The sequence below is a fragment of the Triturus cristatus genome, chromosome 8, assembly GCF_964204655.1.
Source record: "Triturus cristatus chromosome 8, aTriCri1.1, whole genome shotgun sequence".
Classification (NCBI taxonomy): Eukaryota; Metazoa; Chordata; class Amphibia; order Caudata; family Salamandridae; genus Triturus; species Triturus cristatus.
In genome coordinates, this window is record NC_140591.1 from 1,059,969,736 (window position 1) to 1,059,992,061 (window position 22,326).

The 22,326-nt window shown below is 41.0% G+C and overlaps 1 protein-coding gene across 1 annotated transcript in view; it reads left to right on the forward strand.

The window, feature by feature from the left end:
* TMEM182 (transmembrane protein 182) overlaps window positions 1–20,636 on the forward strand; it is a 109,026-nt gene extending 88,390 nt beyond the window's left edge. The window contains exons 4-5 of the mRNA XM_085622602.1: window positions 3,461–3,598; window positions 18,834–20,636. Coding sequence (XP_085478728.1) covers window positions 3,461–3,598; window positions 18,834–19,057 — 362 coding nt within the window. The 3' untranslated portion in view covers window positions 19,058–20,636. The remainder of the gene's footprint in view (window positions 1–3,460; window positions 3,599–18,833) is intronic.
* Window positions 20,637–22,326: the final 1,690 nt, after the last annotated feature.

Here is a 22,326-nt window from a genome sequence, read left to right on the forward strand (position 1 = left end):
GACCCCCTCGGGCCAGTCCGGCCCAGAAGCTGTGGACCCAATTCACAAAGGTAAACTGAGACAAAAGTCTAACTTTATGACTTTCTGTATTCTCAAAGGGCATTTACAAGTAGTAAAGTTAGATGTGTGTCTCAGTTGAACTTAAGTTTTGGTCTTAAGTTTGACTGAGACCAAAACTGAGACAAAAGTCTAGCTTTACTACTTGTAAATGCCCTTTGTGAATACCGAAAGTCGTAAAGTTACACTTTCATCTCAGTCTACCTTTGTGAATTGGGCCCAGTGTCTTTCCCCTGACCCCTTCCCACGCCAGGCTATCACATTTGGCCCTTGGGGGCTGGGGAGGGTGGGAGTATGCAGGTGGCTTACTGGGGAGCCAGGTGATTTTGTGGCCCTCGGGCCACTTTTATCTCATCCCCTGTGGAGCAGCTGCTGTGTGCGTTTCGTGCCCCCTCCCCTGCCAGGCCATGGTGGGCTGGAAGGGGGTAAAAGAAGCACCTTCAGGCTCACTTAAGGCCAGTGTTGTCACCTCGGCCCAAATGTCTTTCAGGCCACCCTGGAGGTTGTGTGTGTATTTGTATAGGCCTCACTGTGAGGTAACCTTTATTAAACCTTATTGAACTACAGAGAGAGTAGATGGCGTTACGGCAAAAGCTGCCAACTTTTGAACTGAGAAACTAAGTTCCAGCTCAACATCCTGTGATTCTGGGTAAATCACTTAATCTCCCAAGGCCTAAAGTAAAAATTAATTTTATCTTGAGTATTGTAACTGGTGCTCATGTAAATCACTTAAATTATCATGCACCAAGTTCACCCTGCATAAAACTATAACAAAGCAATAGAAAAAGTCAATTTGATCATGTTTTACATTTTTGCAAAGGCAGGAGCATGATAATTAAAGAGCAGTCTTTATATAAAAATGTCCATATTGTTTTATGAAATGGCTTTTCTATCCTGTTTTAGTTTTTTTGTCCCAGGTGAATACATCAGCTTTAGAACACATTTAAAAGTGCTTTTACCTAAAGTTGACTGTTTAAAATACATACTGATTAGAGGAAAAAATACTGTCTTTGTCTGATTTTCTTCATTTTTGTACTGGCTAGGATATTAAAAAACCTGCCAGGTGGCAACCCTAGCCAGATTAGTTGTTGTGGCCCTAGAGCCATTTTATTTCACTTCGACCACCTGGCCAACATGCAGTGCTTCTAGTTTTCACCAGTGTTACTGGCTCCATAGGCTTTAAAATCCCTAAGTTCCCACAAGTTTCTCTAAAAAATGAGTCCAATGAGACTAACCAAATGGTGTTCATGAAAGGGCGCAATCACGCTCCTAATAGCGATCCCAATATGAGCCTGCTAAAGTCCCCTTCCAATCACCAATCTGCTTGAAGGTAAAGCTAGAAGCTTAAATGAGGGGTTGAGTTGAGGTAGTAATAGCAGTGTTTGCTTTTGTACAGCCCTTTGCAACCAATTACCAAGGCACAGGAGCTCATTATTGTATAGGTGGCATGCTACACCATGAGGAAATACTTGATTGGAAGGGTGTTGTATTTGCTATGTGCCTATGTGGGAAGGCATTGGTTTCATATGACCAGAGTGGTTCTATTATCATGCTGTTGTTGTGTCTTGAGTCACAGTGGTTAGCAGTGTGATAAAGGAAAGATGACTGGGAGACCATATTAGCTGGATGCAATATGTGGGAGGAGGATATGGAGTGGGATATATAGCTGTGGTGGGCGTGGGTTTGTCAGTTTGTTTATCTTGAAGGGATATGGTCCAGGAGGGAGAAGATGGGATGAGTGGGTGAGTTGAGTGGGGAAGCCAGCGGGAGGACTTGGTGAATATGGGTTTGTAGCAGAGCATAATGTAGGATGGGAAGGGGTGAACAGAGGGAGGGTAAAGTGCCAGACAGGCGTATAGGGCAGTCAGGCAGTGCCCAATGGGCTGGTCTGACAGACCAGTGTGTGGGCTAATTTGATTGCATTTTGTGGGGAGGTTTTATGTCCCTGTGGGCCAGGTTTTATTGTTGGTTTCCCTGATATTGCCAGAAGCATTACCTGCAGCAAACACAAATGCATGTAGTCTCCCATACCTTGCAAAATACCCATAGAGCGTGCCTTTACAAGTTCAAAACTGGTCTTAATTTGCAAATGTGGGCCACTTTTTAAGCTATCTGCTTCACTAATGGGGACACTTTTATTTTGGTGCCCGGGCCTATTTCTTGTCCCAGTCCATTCTTGGGTGGGATTTCAGGAGCGTGTTTAAGTAGGGGGCAGAAGGTAGGACTGAGGTGAGATGTATATGTTAGAATATAAAGTGTGGAATTTCAAAGGGCTACAACAGAGGTCTACCTCTTTCAGTGTGGGACAGTGCTCTGGAGCTTGACTAGGTACATTACAAAATAAAAGTTAAATTAACTTGAGCCGTCAGTGCCATAAGAGCAGTCCACTAGACCTGGAACTTAGCTGTATGCCTGTAGCTCGACTTCGAAAAGATGAAACATCTAGTTTTTGTGCAGGAGCCTCAGATAAAATGTCAGAACCTGTGAGGTCAGGCAGCTCAGGCCTGCTAAAGCAGCCAGTGAATGCTGGATGGTCCAGGATGGATAACAAGAGGGTTCATTAATACACCATTGTCAGAGCAGTAAGAATCTGTTTAGCTCAATCTCTGAAGCATCTACAGCAGCATTACCATCAGACTTCATTTCATCCTTGTTGGTCAATGTCTGATTCTCTCTGATGGTTTCTGCTGGAGCTTTGCGGATAGAATGGTGATAGCTTTGGAAAGCCGAGCAATGCAGCCTAGCTAAACCCCTCAATTGGCAAGTCCTAAAAAGACATTAACACATGTGGAGGCAGGCATTGAGTGCAGTGGTCTGTTCTGACTGCTGTAGCTCATGCAGTGGGTGGGACCTCACAATAGGGGCATGGGGGGCTGGGGGAGGGAGAAAAGCGTGGAAAGGCATAGCAAGACTTATTTCCAATATTTACCTTTTACTCTGACTGTGCTGCATTTAGAACGTCAGTGCTTGACTTACACTTGGCCATAAGGAGACATGTTTATTTACACTGCTACATCCATGAAAGGAGGAAATGCCTTGCGCTAATAGTGTAACAGATCATCTCATGACATCATGCCTGGTGCTTGCATGTATCCCAAATCACCAACCACAGAATATAACAACACCCAACCAAAGACTTGCGTCAAATATTTGTTTTATTTTTGGATTACAGCAGCCTTGAGAGAACTCCCGAACTTTTTCTATACAGACATAAAACAGGTGATAAAAGAATATGTTCTCCCTTATGCGTTGACTTAATCTTTTTATTTTTTTTTATAAATATTTTTATTTGCATTTTCAACCAACATATGCACAGCTGACGCGTTGACTTAATCTTTGGTAAGAACAATATATTATACATTTTAGAAATCCAGCTAAACCAAACATATATTTTCTTTTACAGTTTATCGTGGTTTCTGGACCGTTTTCGTGTTGCTCGGTGTGGTCACTATTGTGGCTGGAGGATTCTTCATCATCTGTGCGGCCCCTTTTTCGAGCCATGGGCTTTATAAAGCAGGAGGAGGTCTCTTCATCGCAGCTGGTAGGCGGAGAGTAATCCCATATACTTTTTATGCATTGCATAAGTAGGTGTACTCATTCAAAAATTATGTTGATGGATAATATGAACGAGTTTCATGATGTTTGTTTCAAATGCTGATAACAATTTAATATAAAGCTTGATATTACAGAAAAATCAACACAGTCAAGTATTTAAAATTTTGTATGGAAAGGTTTTACTAAGCTTCACTAACATACTGGCACATTTACAGCATGGGCAGCAGCCCTGTACTCCCTCACATATGGCAATTGTACAACACAGGCAACAGCAGCAAACTCTTCCCACACATACACACACATGCACACACATACACAGACATACACACACCTCTCCCCCGATGGCATACCTACGTATATTAGGACCTATTCTAACTCAATGCATACCGTGTTACTGCGGTGTGCTATGCAGCAGACCAAAGCAATTATACCCGTGCTTTTAGCATTTGATGCACTTTCTCAGAAGTACCTATAGACACTGTGGGAACCAGTGCCTCACAACAATGCTATTGAGGGTATTTATTATGAAATTGCCTTTGTTTTGGTTTTTACGTTGTCTTAAAACTAATTTTGTGGGCAATGCCTTATATTATAAGTGATAAAGGGAAGTTGTGAACCATTGCCTACGTTACACTGTTTTAGACTGTGGCATCATGTGCTAGTACACTATTTTAGCTTAGCCGCCTACCCACTGCGACGTTCTCTTTATAATTTTAATCACCTTCACAGCTCTCTGGTCCACTGTGGCTGCTGTGACATTTGCTGTAGAGAGAGTCGGGGTCCAGAGCAGTCCTCGTTTCCTTTGTGAAAATAGACCGCTGCCTTCTTGGACAGGTTGGCGGTCTAGTTTTCAGCGTTTTTTCCCCGCACATTGCCGCCTAAAAGCACCTGCAGAGTGTGGACGCTGGCCTGTCGTAGGGGCGCCGAAGACAGACCCGTCTGTGCCCATCTGTGCCTGGACGACGCCAGACGCCAGAACCCCTGCCCGTCCTTTTACTTCACATGCCGTTATTTGTCCTTCCAGTGCTACCAATATGGTGAGGAAGTACTCTTGTAAAGAACTAAAGCATATCCGGCTGGCTAGCACCAAACTTTGCAATTCTTCTCTGAGCTGTAGCAAGAGCTTTACTGAAACCTGGCTCTGTGATGCTGTTGTTCCCTGCATTTCATTAGCCATACCTGAACATTACTCACTGGTTAGATCTGACAGGACAGAACGCTCCGAGGAGGTATCGCCATTGCCTTTTGTGATTCCCTAAAAGTTGAGCTAATTGACACCCTATGCAGTGGTTGGCTACAGATAGGTCTCTTCAAGTTAGTGTTATCTGCAACAGAAGCCTGGAAAGAGGCACTACTGTATCGCCCTCCATTCGCTAAGAGGGATTTTACTCAGGCGCTAATCAATTAAATTTCACCTTATGTTTTGACCTTCGAGAAGTTCCTAGTATTGGGTGACTTTCAACTACCATGGCTAAAACACCAATGATCTAGGTTTGACTCAACTCTTAGTTGACTTGGAATCACTAGGGCTTAATCAGATAGTGTCAGGCCCTACACATAGTGCAGGACATATGTCGGATCTCATTTTTACAAATGTTGAGGATGTATCATGTGATTCTCCACTTCCTGTTACTTGGTCAGATCATTATCTGATCGAATTGTCCATCCTGCGTAATAACGCTGTCAGAAAATCTAGGGAAGGGGTCAATAAAACTCGTTGCTACTGGAAAATAGTTACTCCGGCCACCTTTATGGAGGCTTTTAGTACCCCTTCACTTTCATCGTATCTGGATGTGTGACCCAGCCCTGTATATTTACCACAACCCCTTAATATCCCCCTTCGATCACATAGCACCTCTCAGGATATCGTCATCCGTTTCTTCTAGAAGTCCAGCTCCATGGTATACTGACACTCGGAGCCAAGAGAAATCAATTTGTAAATGCCGTGAACATAGATGGTGGACCACAAAATCCACTAAGGATAATAGAATATCGATCCAGGCTTGGAGTTTATCATAATCTGATTAGGTCTGCACAGACATCATACCTAGCCTCCGCAATTGGGAAAGCAGGCAATTCCACTAATGAGTTATACAAAGCGCTAAGTAGCTTTGTAGATCCCGTGCCTGTGCCTCTGCAATTGTGGCTTTCCAAGAATTGTGTAACGATCTTACCAACTTCTTTGAAGATAAAATAAAGGGCTCTCTGCAACTGCCCAGCTGACCTGCTGCAACTGGACCTGCAACTGGATCTCCCTGAGCACTGCTAGCCTCTGCTGAAGGGAGTTCCTAATCCTTGAAAGGTGCTTCCCAGGTCCTAGACCCTTGGTGTGGCATACGTTGAGCTCCTCCTTGAAGAAAGGGAGAAAACCTGAAGTTTTGGGCTCTTCGCTACCACAAACAGACTCATTTGCACCAAGATCCTACCACCTACACCGACTTTGAAGCTCTCGTGACCCTGACGCTTCGTTCTACAGCGACGGTGAGCGACGATGCACCTGCTCTTCGCGCTACAGCATCAACAGCCCACAGTGTCTGATAATGAGAATCTGAAGCAACGAGCATCCACGTTGCCCAGTAGGATCTTCACGCAACAGCGAAAGCTGTTGGCATGGCCGGCTTGCTCTTCACACTACAGTGACAACCATTCACAAAGCTCTGCCTGCTCCTCGCAGCCTTCTCCACCCCAAATGAAACTCTTCATGCTAAACTTTAGAAGGTAACTTTTTCAGTGGGACTAACCTGGTACCTCTATCCGGCCCATGCTCCATCACGGTTGGTTTTACACTACCAGATAACCATGAGTGGCACTGTGGGCTTTTAGGTGCTATACTTACTTGAAATATTTACATTTGTATACCTCTAGTTCTACTGATTGTATTTTTGTTGTTTTGGTATCAAACTATTATGAACTTTTACTCAATTGTTTCTAAATTTGTGTGGGATTTTTCTTTTGGTGTGTTTTCACTTTATTATTGTTTGTGTGCTGTATAAATGCTTTACACAATGCCTCTAAGTTAAGCCTGGCTGCTTTTGTGCCAACCTACAAGAGGGTTAAGCAAAGGTTAATTTAGTGTATGTTTGTGGTACACCCTAACAGGCATTGTGGCTGTTGCTTAAGAAGGGCTCACATCCCACCTCAACCAGCAACCCAATTTTGCAAAACAGACATGATTTCACTGCAGATATTTCTTCCTAAAGAGGTTTGATAGAGTTCAAAGCGAAGGGGTGCAGCAGCAACAGAATGGTGTATTGTCAGATGGTTTTGTATAGAAAGTTGCATAGCCATTTGTCAGTGGTTTAAGACATGACATGCTCGCAGCTTTTCTATGTGTGAGTGAGTGACTCTGACAGGCATTCTGGAGATATATGGTGCTGTTCCTTTAGGCTTAGATCTGAATCACACTCTGGTGCACGGCTTCATGACCTCAAAGGAAACAAAAGAGCAGTGTTTTCCCACCACGCTCAAATGAGAAGCTCGAGATGAGGGGCTGCAGATTTCTATAAAAGTAGTTTCCACCAGCAAAGCAAGCAGGAGCTCCACCAGTGGAAACATGATGGCCCCCAGCACTTTTATGGCGAAATACCCTTTCTAAACTGTAAATGAGACCTTTGATACTTAAATCAGGAATTGCTAGACAATTACACAAAATATGGACAATGATCTTCTGTGCTAATAAACATGGATGACAAATTGTTTGACTGGCAACGTTTGAGTTCCAAAGGCCATCAAATTGTAATTTAGATGAATTTTGCATTCTAAAATAAACAAGCATTTACAATGCAATGGTCTCGGCATTGTTAAAGTTAGAGCTATTGGCATTGCTCATTACATTATTGTTGTTTATGTTTTTGTTTTTAAAACATTTAAAGAAACGGCATTGTTATTTACAATGTCAATAGATTAATCACTCTCAAATGCGAGACCTATTGCATTTGCACCCACACACAGAGCCACACACAAAGCCACCCACATACACAGAGCCACCCATAGAGCCACACACTTAGAGCAACCCACACACAAATAGAGCCACCCACAGAGCCACCTACACACACACACGCAGTAGCCCACTGACCTATTTACATTATGTGCACTTTGTGATCTGCATGGTACATGTTCTTTGCTGCAGGCACATTAACCCTATGTACTACCTTTCCAGGAGTCAAAACTTCCTCTAGACAAAACTCCGATCTCTCTCTAGGAAGAACATTAAACACCAGAGTCATCATGACATACAGTATACTGTATTTCAGCAATCTGATACCTGATTGGATTCGGGCCAAGTTCGCGTTATATAAAATAAAACTCTGCAATATAGGTAATCCAGACAATACTTTTCAAATCTATACATGCATCTTGCTTTTCTTAGGGTGATAGTTTTATCAGACACAATATGTTTATTTTTTTTATGGTAACGCTCTAGTACCGTGCAGCTCGTTAAACTATTACAAAATGAGTCAAAAATGCCCAATCTAATAAATGGATTTCTATTGATGATGGATGATTAGATGAATAAACTGGGTATAACCTCGGCTAACTAAAAGAGAAAATCAAATTACTTCCAAGTCTATAAAACCGAGTTCCCAGTCATAGCTAACATTTCCGCTGTATTTGCTGGGCCATATATAAACGTATGCAACATCACTCCAAAATATGCTAATTCAGTATGACAATACCTTACTCCTGCAGGCTCAGTGTTTATGTTGTGTCCTGCAGCCTCGAAAAACGGAGCAGTTCGCTGTGATCTCGCAAGTGAAAGCAGCTCCTGGCGTTGAATACAGACCTTAAGAAACCTAGAAATGCCTGTTATGCACATTTCTTATGAGCTGGCATTACCCCAGAGACTCGTGTTTTCCAAGAGCATTTCCATCTCTGAAAATCCTTCAGAAGTGCTTCAAATTTGCGAACATGTGATGGTTAAAAATATATATTTTTTCTTTAGTCAACTAAATGGCATCTGCCAAAAAACACGAGTCCAAACTTTTTTGAGTTTCGTAACATCGGGTGCCCAGAATCACAGGATGTGGAATCGAACCGAAGGTTCCAACAATCTTTTCTCAGCTCTATAGTCGGTAGTTCTAGCCGTCAGACCACATACTAGAGCGTGCGCTGTCCCTCCCGTACACCCTCTGCGTAATGACACATTTTAACAGGATTGATTTGAATTTATTACTGTATTATACTGTAATTTTTTTTATCTAATTCTTTTCTGAAATTTGTAAGTCAGATGGTTTATATGAGCAAGATATAGCGCCATCCATCTTTTAACTTTTTTAATTCAAAAACCCGACCCGAAGTTATTGGAGCGCTACGCTTAACCACCCGTTACATTGCACAACAGCACATAAGAAAGAAAAAAAAGAAGCATATTAATTGTTTAGACTCTTTGAGGATAATTTGCCCAGAAACACAGGGCATTGAGACGAGGCTGAGATTAGAACCAGACTCCTCATTTGCCCCATCATAAGTTCTGGCCGCTATCCGCATCCACTCTCCTGGGAGATCCTGCTCCGTATTCCTGTTTGGCAGTATATACCTATGTATTCTTCTACAGTCACGTGTGATTCTGAACGTACAGCCAGTGCTAGCCCCGGGTCAGGATACAACCGCATTTCCAGGCTTTGGGTAGGCGGGGGTGGTCTTCCCAGCCCGTTCGAAGATGGCGCAGACCGACAATATCGAAACGTTGGACCCTATAGCGCCTGCGATTGGTTGTGACTTTACTTACAAAGGGGAGATAGAGGGTTAAGGGCATGGATTCTCTTAATATTACATATGAAGGAGACTAATCACATCGTGGGTATTGAGACCACCACTGTCCTCTACTGGTTTTATTTTTCCCGTTCTAAGATGGCGCCTACGTTGATGATGTGAAAATAAAAATAAACATCCATAAAATTTGGGGAAAGGGCGAGAGACTTTGTCTCACTGTGGTAGACTACTCGTGATCTCAAAATCTCCCTAAGGCAGGATGCAGCGCTATAATCTAAAACGAGACGGCACACCACACTGTACGTGTCTGAAGAATTTTGTGTAAAGTTCACTGTGCCTGGCTCGGTCTGGTGTCCGCGCCCATCCCCTCTGGCGCCAGTCCTGCTTGTGTGTATACCTCCACAGCAGTGGGTGTCCAAGCACTCCCCTATTATCCAGCCTCTGTGCCCCTGTGCCTGGCTGGACCGCAGGCAGCGCCCACGTCACCAGAAGCCACCCGTCGTTTGCAGAACCCCGTGACTTTGTTTGCAGAGCAGGCGGCCCGTACTCCGAACCATCTCTGAAACCAAGGTGACCCTCCCCATCGGGCTCTCTTCATTCATATAGCGCGAACTCGACCTGAAGGTATTGGAGCGCATACTGCATCATAGGCTGCATTCCAATTCACAACCAGTCGATGTAGAAAAGGCTTGAGGTAAGGGTGTGCCTCATTGTTACATCAAGAAACGCAGCGGGATTTTCGGATTCGGGGGCGTGTTTTTCTTTTCTCTCCTCTTGCCATTGGCTGGAATATTTACATTCCAGAGAGAAAGAATCGAAAAAACACGCCCCCGAATCCGAAAAAGACTGGGCTTAAGCGGACAGACGCCCCTCTCCTCCAATGGCTGGCCTCCATTTAGGAAGCCAGCCAATGGAGAAGAGGGGCGGGTTCAAGCCCCGTACTGAAATCATTAAATCTCATGAGCGAGACTGCGCAACCGCAGCCTTCGCTAGCCGAGATCTAAAAAGCTGCAAATTTAAAGTTGAAGTGACACTCAAATCAATATACTCTTGTCTATTTTGAGTTAGTGTTTTAATGTGAGTTTTGTTTCAGCTTCAGTAATTCAAATCAGCCTTAAAAGGCCTTGTGCCTGATTTAGATTTTGGCCGTAGCTACTCTGTCACAAACGCCTGCCTATTTGCATTAGGATATAATCCACTTGTAATAAGGCAGATGGGATATCCATCAGGTTTGTGATGGAGTGCTCGTCTGCCAAACTTTGCATCAGGCCCTTGTTACTTAACATCTCACTCAGTAATGACTTCAAACGCATTTATCTCAATCAAGGTTATAACATTTTCTATGCTTCAAGAAGTAAGATTTTAAACTAGATCTTCTTGTGTAGTCATATGAATATATCTGATAATTTAGGGCCAAAAGTATTGGTATTGGCCCTAAAATAGAATAACATATAATTTTAAAAAGTCCTCTCAATTGGGCATAAGATAGGAGAGAGCCAAAACTTTATATCTATTTGATATTGTGGCAATAAATGCTGGAGTTTTAATAACTTTATGAGACAGTTAATAGTAAGGTAGTTTCCTTAAATTTGTTTTAAAATGCGGATGATCAATACATTATTATTGTTTTCAAGTTTGGCCTTAAGTGTGCTTATGGCGGCCTCGATGGATTGTCTCTGGTGATGATTTAGAAACATTTTAAGAGCAAAAGTAATGCTGAGGCATTGTTGTCGGAAGCTGTTTTCATATGCATCCCCATTCATATTGGAAGAAAAAATGACCGGTAAAGTGAATAGGTAAAACCTGACTTATTTTGGTGCTATTGATGGACTAATTCAACCTAGACATTTTTCTTGTGAAGGCCTAAGTTTTACTTTTCCCAGGGGCAAGAGTGAGAACATTTCCCTGGTTGAACTTTTCCAGACACTTTATTAGTCTGTGATAGGCCAATAGGATTGGATGCTAACAACACTTAAGTTGTCAGCATAAGTTAGGCTGATGATATTTGAGCCATCCAACTTTGCAAATTCAACTTGGAGAGAGTCTAACAATCCCAGATGGTCAGACATACCTCGAGTAAAGCCAACGGTTGAGTGCGTTAAACGATATGTACCCAGGAATTTACCCCCTGAAGAAGGGCGGTATCACTGCCCGAAATGCATTGGGGCTAATACTAATGTGCTTAAAACATTACGGATAACTACTAATGGACTCATGAAAATAATGTAATGACCTCATGAAAATAATGAGTATAAACCATTGCACAATACATTAAAAGGAAGTATTGACTGCAACTTTGGATTATTTGAATACATTTGTTACCTTTGGACCTCAGGCAGTGCGCATTGAGGGACACTTCTCAGTGGGAAAGTGCAACCGTAGTTAACCATCTTAAGTAGCACATTAAACATGTCTCAGGCCAGCCACTGCAGTGTCATGTGTGTGCAGTTTTAAACTGCTATTTCGACCTGAGAAGTTAACCTACTTTCCAGGCCCAAACCTTCCTCTTTATCACATAGAGGTCACCCCTAAGGTAGACTCAAGACTGTCCAGGGGCAGGGTGCAGTGTATTTAAAAAGTAGTACATCTACTGCAAATTTTACATGTCCTGGTAGTGAAATACTCCTAAATTAGTTTTCACTACTGCAAGACCTTTCTCTCCTATGGGACAACATTGGGACTGCCTCATTACATTTTATAAGTGTGGTTTACAATTGTGAAAGGATAGGAAAACCAAATATGGTGTCTCTAAACTCATAATTTTAAAATACAACTTATAGTGAAGTTATTTTTTAAATTGCAGTTCTGAAAATGCCACTTTTAGAAAGTTGCCATTTTTTTTACCTAAACCATTTGGTGCCTTTTGTCTGTCTCTGGAATACACATCTGGGGTGGGTGTTAGCCGGCTTACTGTATTCCTTCTGAACAGCCACACAGAAAGGTAGGGTAGGTGTGACTGAGTAGCCATCTGCATATTGAGGGTCATCCTTAGCAGGATGGGAGGGAGGAGCTGACACTTTACGCCTGAAAGGACTATTTCCTGTCCCCACACAAAGGGTTGCATACCCTCCTGTAGTGATTCTGGAGCCAGGGCAGGTAATGCAGAGTATTGAGCACTTCAAAGCATCTCTTTAAAGTCTCCTTTCTTCAAAGGCCCAACTGGATATAAGTACTGAACTTCTTACACCATGAACTCAGAACACTTCGGGAACTGAGTACACTATAACAGGAAGAAAAAGGACTGCTGGGTTGCCAGGGGGGACTGCTACTTTGCTGAACTGCTTTGCTGTGTTGGCCTGCTGCCTGCTAATTCTTGCTTGGCAGTGAGAAGTACTGGACCTGCTTCTCTACATCTCAGAACCTAAGTCCTCTCCAAAGACTTGGGGCCATATGTAGGTAAATTACTTTTACCGATTCTTAAATACTGAATTTTACCGATTCGGTATTTATGAATCGGTAAATGTAATGTAGGGAAAAAAATACCGAATCGGTAAGTGTCGGTATTTTAGAATCGGTATTTACCGATTTGGTAATGGCAACTGGCTTCCCATTCATTCCTACGGGCCTGGAGGCCCATAGGAATGAATGGGAAGCCAGTTGCCATTACCGAATCGGTAAATACCGAATCGGTAATGGGGGAGGCATCATCATGGGTGGCAGGGTGTCATATTGACACCCTGTTGCACCCCTGATTCGTCCATGTGTGCACATGTGGCGCACATACATGCCCTAAGGGCATGTATGTCTGCCACATTGCACACTTCAAAGTGCACAAAAATGCTTTTTTACACCTATTCGTCATTTACCACCAACTTTTAGTTGGTGGTAACTAACGAATCCCCACACCCACGACACACTCCCCCTACATCTCATTTCAGGATTCGGTATTTACCGAATCGGTAAAATTACCGAATCGGTAATTTTACCGATTCGGTAAATTACCGAATCCTGAAATGTGCCCCCTACATACCAAAAGCCTAAATACCGGTCGGTAACGGGATATTTACCGAAAATCGGCCGTTACCGACCGGTATTAGGCTTTCTACATATGGCCCTTGGTGTCTTGCCTTCTGTTGCTGAAATCTCAGGGATATCAAAGCCCTGGATTTTACAAGCTGTAAGTCTTGCACTGCCAAGTGGTGCCAATCCAGTCCAGGGCTCTTGGAAGTGAGTTTAAAGTGGTGCATCTGACAAGAGCTGTTCATAGACACCGCTGTGCCAATCTGAACTGATGCATCGCCTGCTGCGAGATCTAGATCAACGTTTTACCAATGCTGTGGAAACTGGGACTGGCATATAGTACTCAGAACCATCGCATCACCTCCGGAATTACAGCTTTGGACTAACGCATTGCCACAACTACATGGAGAAGATCGACTCATAGCCCCTTCAGCGTGGATTAACCTGGTGCATCGCCATTCAGAACCGCCGCATTCTGGAATTAGCTCTTTGCACATGGAACTGATGCATCGCCACTACTGCATGGAAAAATCCAGCGCAACCTCTCAACTGCGGGAGAATCATCGATGCATCGTTCGACTGCACTCCGCATTTCATGCTGCAGCAAGGATTAAGGTACTTTTGCTCAGCGGGCCCTGCATGGGTGCTTGAGCCATACTGAGCTACATTTCGGGCTGCCTGACTCTTGACTTTGTCCCGGCCAGCTCAACCAATTAAATCTTTGAGCGCTTTTTGCTTCTAAGCGCTATTTTTGCATATATCTTTTAAAATTCAAAGCTCGACTTCTACTGATTGGATTTTTGTCATTTTGGCCTGACTGCTCTATGCCAAGCTACCAGAGGGCGAGCACAGATTAATGTAGAGTGTCTTACTCACTTACCCTGAATAGGATTGTGGTTCCTACTTGGAAAGGATTCATATATCTGCCAACCAAAAACACAATTTCTAACAGTGCTTAGCTAATAATAAAGGTTATCAGCCTGATTGGGTTCCTTTAGTGAAGTTATTTTTGATGTCATAGATCTGATCAGGTTACTATGAAAAGTAGGCCTGACTTATTAACTGTAAAAAGCAAATGTTATAGCTACCTTTCTTTGGATGACCTCCTTACAAAAACACTGCAAGGCCAATAGAAAACGGCCAGGGTGACACCCTAGTTATACCAAATGGGCTTTCAAGGGTGAATTGTTATTGCACTGGCTGAAAGCCTATAGGAAGATATTTTATTACATAAAACTTCACAGATTACTGAATTTGACAAGGGTCTTGTTGCAGCGGCCTGTGTAGATAGGAGCGGTGGGGGGGTGAGGCCGGGTGTGGGGAAGGGGATTTTGACAGATGTAGACAAGAGAAAATTAAATAAATAATTACATTTCCCTCGTCGTCATCTGTCGAAATCCCCCCCACCTGGCCACACCGCTATTACCTGCACGGGCCGTGGCTGCTGGTTACCCTATTGACACATCCTGAGACTAAAAGCTCAGCATAGTGAGAATCCTTGTTAGTTTGTCTTAGGAGGGACGCTCATGGGAAAGCCTGTGTATTGTGTAAATTGGTTTGACAAAGGAAATATTTTACATATGGGTACCTTCTTCCACTGGGTGCCTTGTAGCAGTCATATGGGAAAGTTTATGCTCAATATAGTAGGCTTCATTTGGTTATAATGACAATCCACTGATAAAGGCTATTGGCTGAATGGTTCATTAGGAAAAGTTATGGGAGGTGCCATAGGTCTGATCTTGTTATTATGGAAATTACAAAAAAGACAATAAGGTAGTATATTTATTGCTAAAAGCATATGTGAAAGACAATAGACCTTTAAGAGGGCATTCTGGTGAATGATGTCACAATAGTTTTGAAAACCCAAGCAGACGCCATTGGATAAAAGAACATTCTGCTGTTCCTATTGCTCCTGATTTTTAGTGATGCAGAACTGAGTAAAGATAACAGTTTCTCTGTACTCTGGATTGTCCTATTAGTAGATTGCACTGTGTATACACTATGCACAATACTATTCTAGGATGCCTGCCTGCTGCTATGTTTATTTTTTCTACTTTTATTTGTCTAATTTATCCAACAGATGTATGTGTGTATTTTATTGTGAATGCGTGAGAGCAGGAATGCAAGAATGAGTCACTGGATAGATGACATACAAAGAGTTGTTGAGCGTCCAAACTCCAGTGACTGAAGTAGAACTTCAGCTATAAGCAGATCTGTCAGCATTGTGATTGCTTGTTTTTGGATCAGTTGTAAAATAGATTCTCTCTCTATAAAGGAATGATAAAAAAGTATCCAATATGTTGTGAAACATAGGAGCCAACATCTTTACCCATCTTACACGATAATGTTTAAAGACATCCATTGGAAGCCCATTCTGGCCAGGAGCTCTGGATGGTTTAAAAATGTTTATGCCAAAGACAGTCTCTACCACTTTGAGAACTTCCCATTATTTACCACTATTATATGAATATAGAATGTGATCATACCATATAGTGTAGAATATATGACAATCAGAGTCATGCCTATACCCATCAGGCCCACTACTCACTAGTCTACAACATTTCCGCATACCATTCTGAAGGTAGTTCGAGAATTTTACTTAATTCTCTCCTATATGTTGTTATTCTTTTTATAAAGTATTTCCTATGTGGTAGATAAGCTAAACTAATTCCAATGATTATAATTAGATTTTTCTAACACTATATCTTCTGCATGGTTATCAGTAAATTATTCAAGAAAGGTAGAGCTTTCAACAATTTTATAATTTTCTGAGATTTTATGAAAAAGGTCTAAATTCCCTTTTAGATTCTTTAAACCTTTACTTATAGAGCAGTCTCCCTATCTGCCTTCTGCTTTGTGGCTACAATCAGTGAGCAAGTCACTGTATACAACTTTGGAAAATGTTTCCTTTCCTTTTATACGATGATCTCAAAATTTGTTAAGTGGATTATGCTTAAAAGTGATGTGTACTTTGTGCAGAGATATCAGCCGCAAGATGGTCTTATAATTCCTTACTGTGATGCAAAGGATGTTGCCGCTGCATTTGATAGCAGTTAGCTCCAAACCTGATAGGTCAGTCTGTAAGTTAGTTGGTGTTAAAATCACCTTTTACCATAATAACACACTGTACAAGTTGAGTGACCAAAAATTCCAGGCCATTCAGTACTGATATAATTGTATTCCTGTTCCTAATTGTGCCTGAAGATAAATAGGTATTATCGATATATAGGTGTTTAGCATCTGCTACTATCAGTTCAAGTGCCAGGGGGTGATCAGGGGAAGCGTCTTGCTGCTTTAATACAATCTTATAGTGACCAAAATACCATTATTGAGTGGCTTCAACCATCTGTAAGTGAGTCCACCATACATTATGCATTACAATGTTTACTGTCTTAAACTTTTCATTGAACATATGGAAATAAGCATCAGCACTTTCTAAATCGCCAGTTTATAACGAAATTGTTAATAGCACTGCATGAGAACACTGTTAAAAAGTATGCACACTGAAATGCACAAGAAATATTTTAAAGAGAAGCTTTATGTTTTGCATGATTTGGCAACAGGCCTTTGAGTTAAGCCACAGGATTTGTATGCAACTCACACTCGTTGCTCCCCAGTCTCTACCTTGTTTAAATTAGGTACTTGTGCTTGAAACTTCACTGGTGGAAAATGTGTGCACCATACACCTTTTATCATACTGAATCAGACTTGACTCCAGTATTACAGTGTTTGTATTTTGTACATGTACATATTGTACTCTGTATTTGTTTGCAGGTCCTTTACTACCTTGTGGTTTATAGAATAATTTGAGAAGCAGTAGGTTGGATAATGTAATCTGTGATGTAATCATTGATGTCATTTTGGATGTCATCATTAATGTAATTTATCATTTTATGAGTGATGTAATATGTAAGGTCATAAGCAGTTGATGGTGGGACAAACTTTTTAGTTGGCTCATCAAACTATAATTAGTGAGTTTCAGTGTTTTTATTTTATTAGTTAGCGCTTGTTTTTGTGTTGTTTCACCTAAACTTAGCATCAATATAACCTTTATTTTTTCAGAACATTTGTATATTTATTGATATATAAAACATTGCCAGACATAGCCCCAGTTTAGTTATGGTTAAGACCGAGTTCCCTAAGTAAATGCATTTATTTTGTTCGTAATAACTTTGATTCTATATGATGAAACTGCATGCAGCATTAAAAAAAACAAAGTATATCCACCTTCGATCCTTGAAAGCAAGTTTTGTGCACATTCGTCAAGAGGGGGCCAAGAAAAAAGGGTGAGTCTCTCAATTAGCATTAGCATTTAAAAAGGATATTTGCTTGAAGGTTAGATTTTAGAGTTATCTGCACCATTGATCTGCAGGTCTTCCGTGTGAATCCAATAAAAATAAAAATACAAACCATTAGGTGTTTGGATGAGGCAGTTTCTTCTCTCGCCACCAATACTGGATACGCACACCAGACTGGATTCGCAAAACTGCCACATTCTGATTGACTGCTCATCACACAAAATGTTTCTTTCTGCACATTACCTAACACTGATAATATAGCACCATTTTAGGAAGATTCATAAGAAAATGGATATAAGGAGACAGGATCTCATCGGAGAAGAAGACCCCTGAGACCATTTTGTTGTGGCCCAAAAGTTCCCCCTGGGAGCAAAATTATAATTAAAAAATAGATTTTTATTAAAGGCATTATAAAGTCTATGTTGGATTCACAAATCCTGGACCCTCCCTGGGTCAGTCAAGTCCTCCTAGTCCTTAGCATTCAAAAAATCCACCATAGGATTCACAAATCCAGTAAAAAGTGAAAAAATAAGTTATTTAGATGCTACAGCTACACATTGGCCAGACACTCATTAGGGAGCGACCAAGGCCTGACTGCAGTCTTAGTCCTTTGGCCAACCCCCTACAGTGCATGGTCGAAAGCCGTGCACCATGTGGGTTGGCCATTCTTGGAGGCTAGGGAGCAGGGCCTGACCAGAAGCCACCAGGCTCTGCGAACAACCCTGCTGAGCATGGTCAATAAATAACAACACTTTAAAGTGAAATGTAGTTAAACAACAACTTAGAATCTCAAAAAATGAAAGATACCATATTCATGTTCATCTCTGTCAAAGTGGTATGGGTAATGTGATATGTAATCTCATCTGTAAGATGATTTGCAACATTTGTATTTGCCTCTATTTCATTAAGAGTGAGTTCATGAGCATTGTATTTGGTGTGTAAATTATGGTGTGCATGGCTGCTTTGTTGCACAAACTATGGATTGTGCTTCTAACCATAACTTAGTACCACATCATTGCCCTTTTGTGATTTTGTAAGTAGTAGGTGATATTGTTACCCACAACAAGTGTACTCAACACTACACAATGTTAAAATATGATGTTGTGGAGGAGTCAAACAATGTAGAATAGTTTGGAGAGGTTACCACCACACAATGAACCCATGGCTTGCTCATTATTCTGAGATGACTGATGCACAAAAATGTACAAGCTGCATAAAATTTAAATTATAAGTCTGATCTTTGTCTTTCAGGTATTTTCTTCTCAATGGTTGTTGTGATGTATGTAATTTGGGTGCAAGCGATGTCCAACCTGGACAACTACAAGAAATCAAGGCAAGAAGTGTGTACCGATTTCAGCGTGTACGTCCGCTACGGCTGGTCATTTATGTTGGCTCCGGTGGGCATTTTCTTCTCTCTGTTTGCTGGAATGCTTTTCCTACTTGTTGGACGTACTATTCAGCTGCACACCAAATAATCCTGGAAGAGGAAAGCTTGTAATCCGAGTGGAAAAAGTTTGGACTTGTTCTTCATTTTCATAGACTTCCAAATAATACCTGAGTTCTTATAACCACAGATTTGTTTGAATGGTGCATTTTGCCTCTCAGTGACTTAAAAAACATAGACCACCTTTAAATAGGGATATACTGTCCGTGTTCATCATTTTTGTACTGGCCTGCAGTTTTTGTCATCAATGTTTGTAGATTCTAACATTTGTCATCATAACAATGCTAAAAATGACAGACATGGAGAACATGCAGTTGTGCTGGAGGAATGTCTACAATAACACACTCCAACCATGTCCCTACTACAACCTAGGCTGTAGGTTTTGTGCCAACAAACACGCCTGTACATAAAAATAGAGTGCAGCTGTTCATGTTGTATCAATGTCGTCTGAGCACTAAAGTATCAACGTAGATTCTACCCTTGCTCATTTGGGACTTGTGTGTACACGCAGCAGCTTTCTGTCGGCTAAAAATAGTTTGTAGTTTGCCATATGGAATATGCATTTAATCACATCTATGCTTTTGTAATGTAATTGTGTGTTGTTGGATTTACGTTCTATATTATGTAACTATTTCTTTAGCAATGAAAATCGAAAGAAGACAATATGAATAACTGTAATACATTCATGAACTTGGAACCAAATAAATGTGTAAACAATAATGGTTTTAAAAGTCAGAGGTAAACAATCATTGTATTTTGACAGAGGGCTGTCAAATATTTGGGAATTAAAGAGTTGCATAAGAACTGTATTTGGTTCTGAGGGCTTGCCAAAAAATTCTAATCATCTGTTCGACAAACTTTCTGAAATGACAGCACATCACTCTATCGGCTAGGACATGTCAGAATGTACGATTAGGTCCAGATCAACAAACAGCAAGAGCTGCATAGAAACCAGCAGTGAAGCGTTGCAAACGAGAAAAATTGACTGGCGCCATATTGAGTAAGAGTCACGCGCTAATGATGTCAAGCTAAATTGACTTGCGCCATATTGAGTAAGATTCACGCGCTAATGATGTCAAGCTATTTCAGCGCGACACTAGGCTTTACACAACAGCACAGGGGTGAGGCAGCGATGTGTAGAGTGAGATTTGTACTTCAGGTACGGCCTTCATTACAAACTTCAACAAGATGCATAGAATGTTTAATTTTGCTGCTATTGTACGTTTTAAGTGTGGGAATATCACAAATATTCTACTTATATCTATATACATATTACACATGGTTTCCTTTGGCATTAGGATTTGATACAAGGACCAGCGTGGTCATGTTAACTTAGTAGGTCTGGCTTTTTTGTTCAATGCTTCGGTTTGATGCTCTTTACTTACATGCTCGACTCCGGAGAGCTATTGGCACTAAAACACTTTAGCATCAGAAAAGGTAATGCACGTTCCTGTGTGCAGTAGTACATTGCATCGCAATATGCCACTTACTGTTGCCCAAGCACCCATGCCAAAGAATAGTAACTATGGGTCTTAATATACAATAATGTGGCGGAGAACGCATGGAATACTATATGCCCAACCACTAAGTAATAAAGATGTGCAAATGGAGATGGTTTTGTGAATTCTCAGTTGCAGGTTGTCAGTACAAGCGTTATATGTGAAGATGCCAAAAAGAGGACTTTTTTAACCTCCCAATGACTATAATTCTGATTTTTTTTGCAGATGAGGGATTGTCTTGTCAATTTTGTTGATCTAGAAACATTGATCCAGGATCGACCTTCTGAACCGCTTTACTCTCTTTAGCTTCACTTGACTAACATTTTTAATCCATAATTCAAATTTTCTTTGAAACCTACAATTTATTTCATTTAGTGAAAGGTTTAAAAACATGTATTCAACGCAATTGATTCAATAATTCTGTTTTACAGAGTCCATATCTTTCCTGAAAGTGAAATAAGTGTGTCAATGTTTCATATATTCTGATGCTACAGTAATACGAATGAATAGTGTTGTATTTAGTGTCAGCGGGGAATTCATAGATAGGGCTGCATGATTCACAAATACAAAAATAGAATGACATTTTCAAACTGTTTATACAGATTAAAGTAATATGTACAGTAGAATAGATGAACAGAGTATTGTAAACAAAGACTGCTGTACGCTTGTAATTCACAGTACAGACATAGCAAGAAATGTTGATTACCAGATGCCAATCTGAGGTACAAGTTAACTACATTTCAGTTTTATATAAAAAAAGAGGACCAGCTTCAAACAATAATTATTTATGTAGTATTTTTTTTAATGTGACTGTCTCTACTGGGCTTAATTCAGTAAATGTGCTGTATAGTCTCCTGCAGGACAGCAAGGCTTCCCTCAAATTATAGGATAATTTAACAATTAGGCATTGATCACAGAGGAATTAGCAGAGAACCAGACTTTTCTTTAACTAAATGGCAGGAGATGAATACACAGTCAGTGGTGGAGAATCATGGACTGCTAGAATCAGGAAACGATCAGGTGCAAGGTTTGTGTGGAAAATGACTGTCAGAGATTAGTTACAGATATTATGCAAATTCACACTGTTATTGGGAGCAGGCACCTGGACACAATCACCCCAGTTCTGATCATATTGGACAACATAGTGAACCTTTGAATTTTAAAATGATGTATTGTTTATTTTTGATATTCAACGTTAGATTTTCTTAATCTTAAATTTGTAGAGAGAATCCATTAGCACATTTATTTACTTTCACAAGCTGTTATTTTGCTAGCTTGCCAGCATGTTTTGCAGCTTCATAAAATGTAATTAGTTTCTTCTTCAGTGTTGGAAATTGTTGGTTTGATTGGGGTGTGAGCCCTAGTCAAGAAGCAACCATAACACTAGTCAGGGTAAGAGGTAAGAAAACCCTAAATTAACCTGTGCTCACTTTCTAGTAGCTTGTCACAGAATAGTCAGTCTTAATTTCAGAGGCTGTCTGTAAAGTATTTGTGCAACACTTCAAACAGTAAAACAGTGAAAATACAACACAAAAAGATTCCACACCAAGCTGGAAAAATAACTAATAATTTAATAAATAAAACAAGACCAAAACGACAAAAATCCAATAAGTAGAACTTATGATATTTAACTTCAATTTTAAAGGAAAATTGCGCCAAGATGCAATTTGCTATATTTGGGCATATCGGGTTGTGTCATACCGGGACAAAGTCACAAATTCAGGCCGACCGCGATGGAGCACGGGCCCGCTACAGTGACCCAGCTAGGCACGCTGAGCAAATAACCTTAAATCTTGGTTGC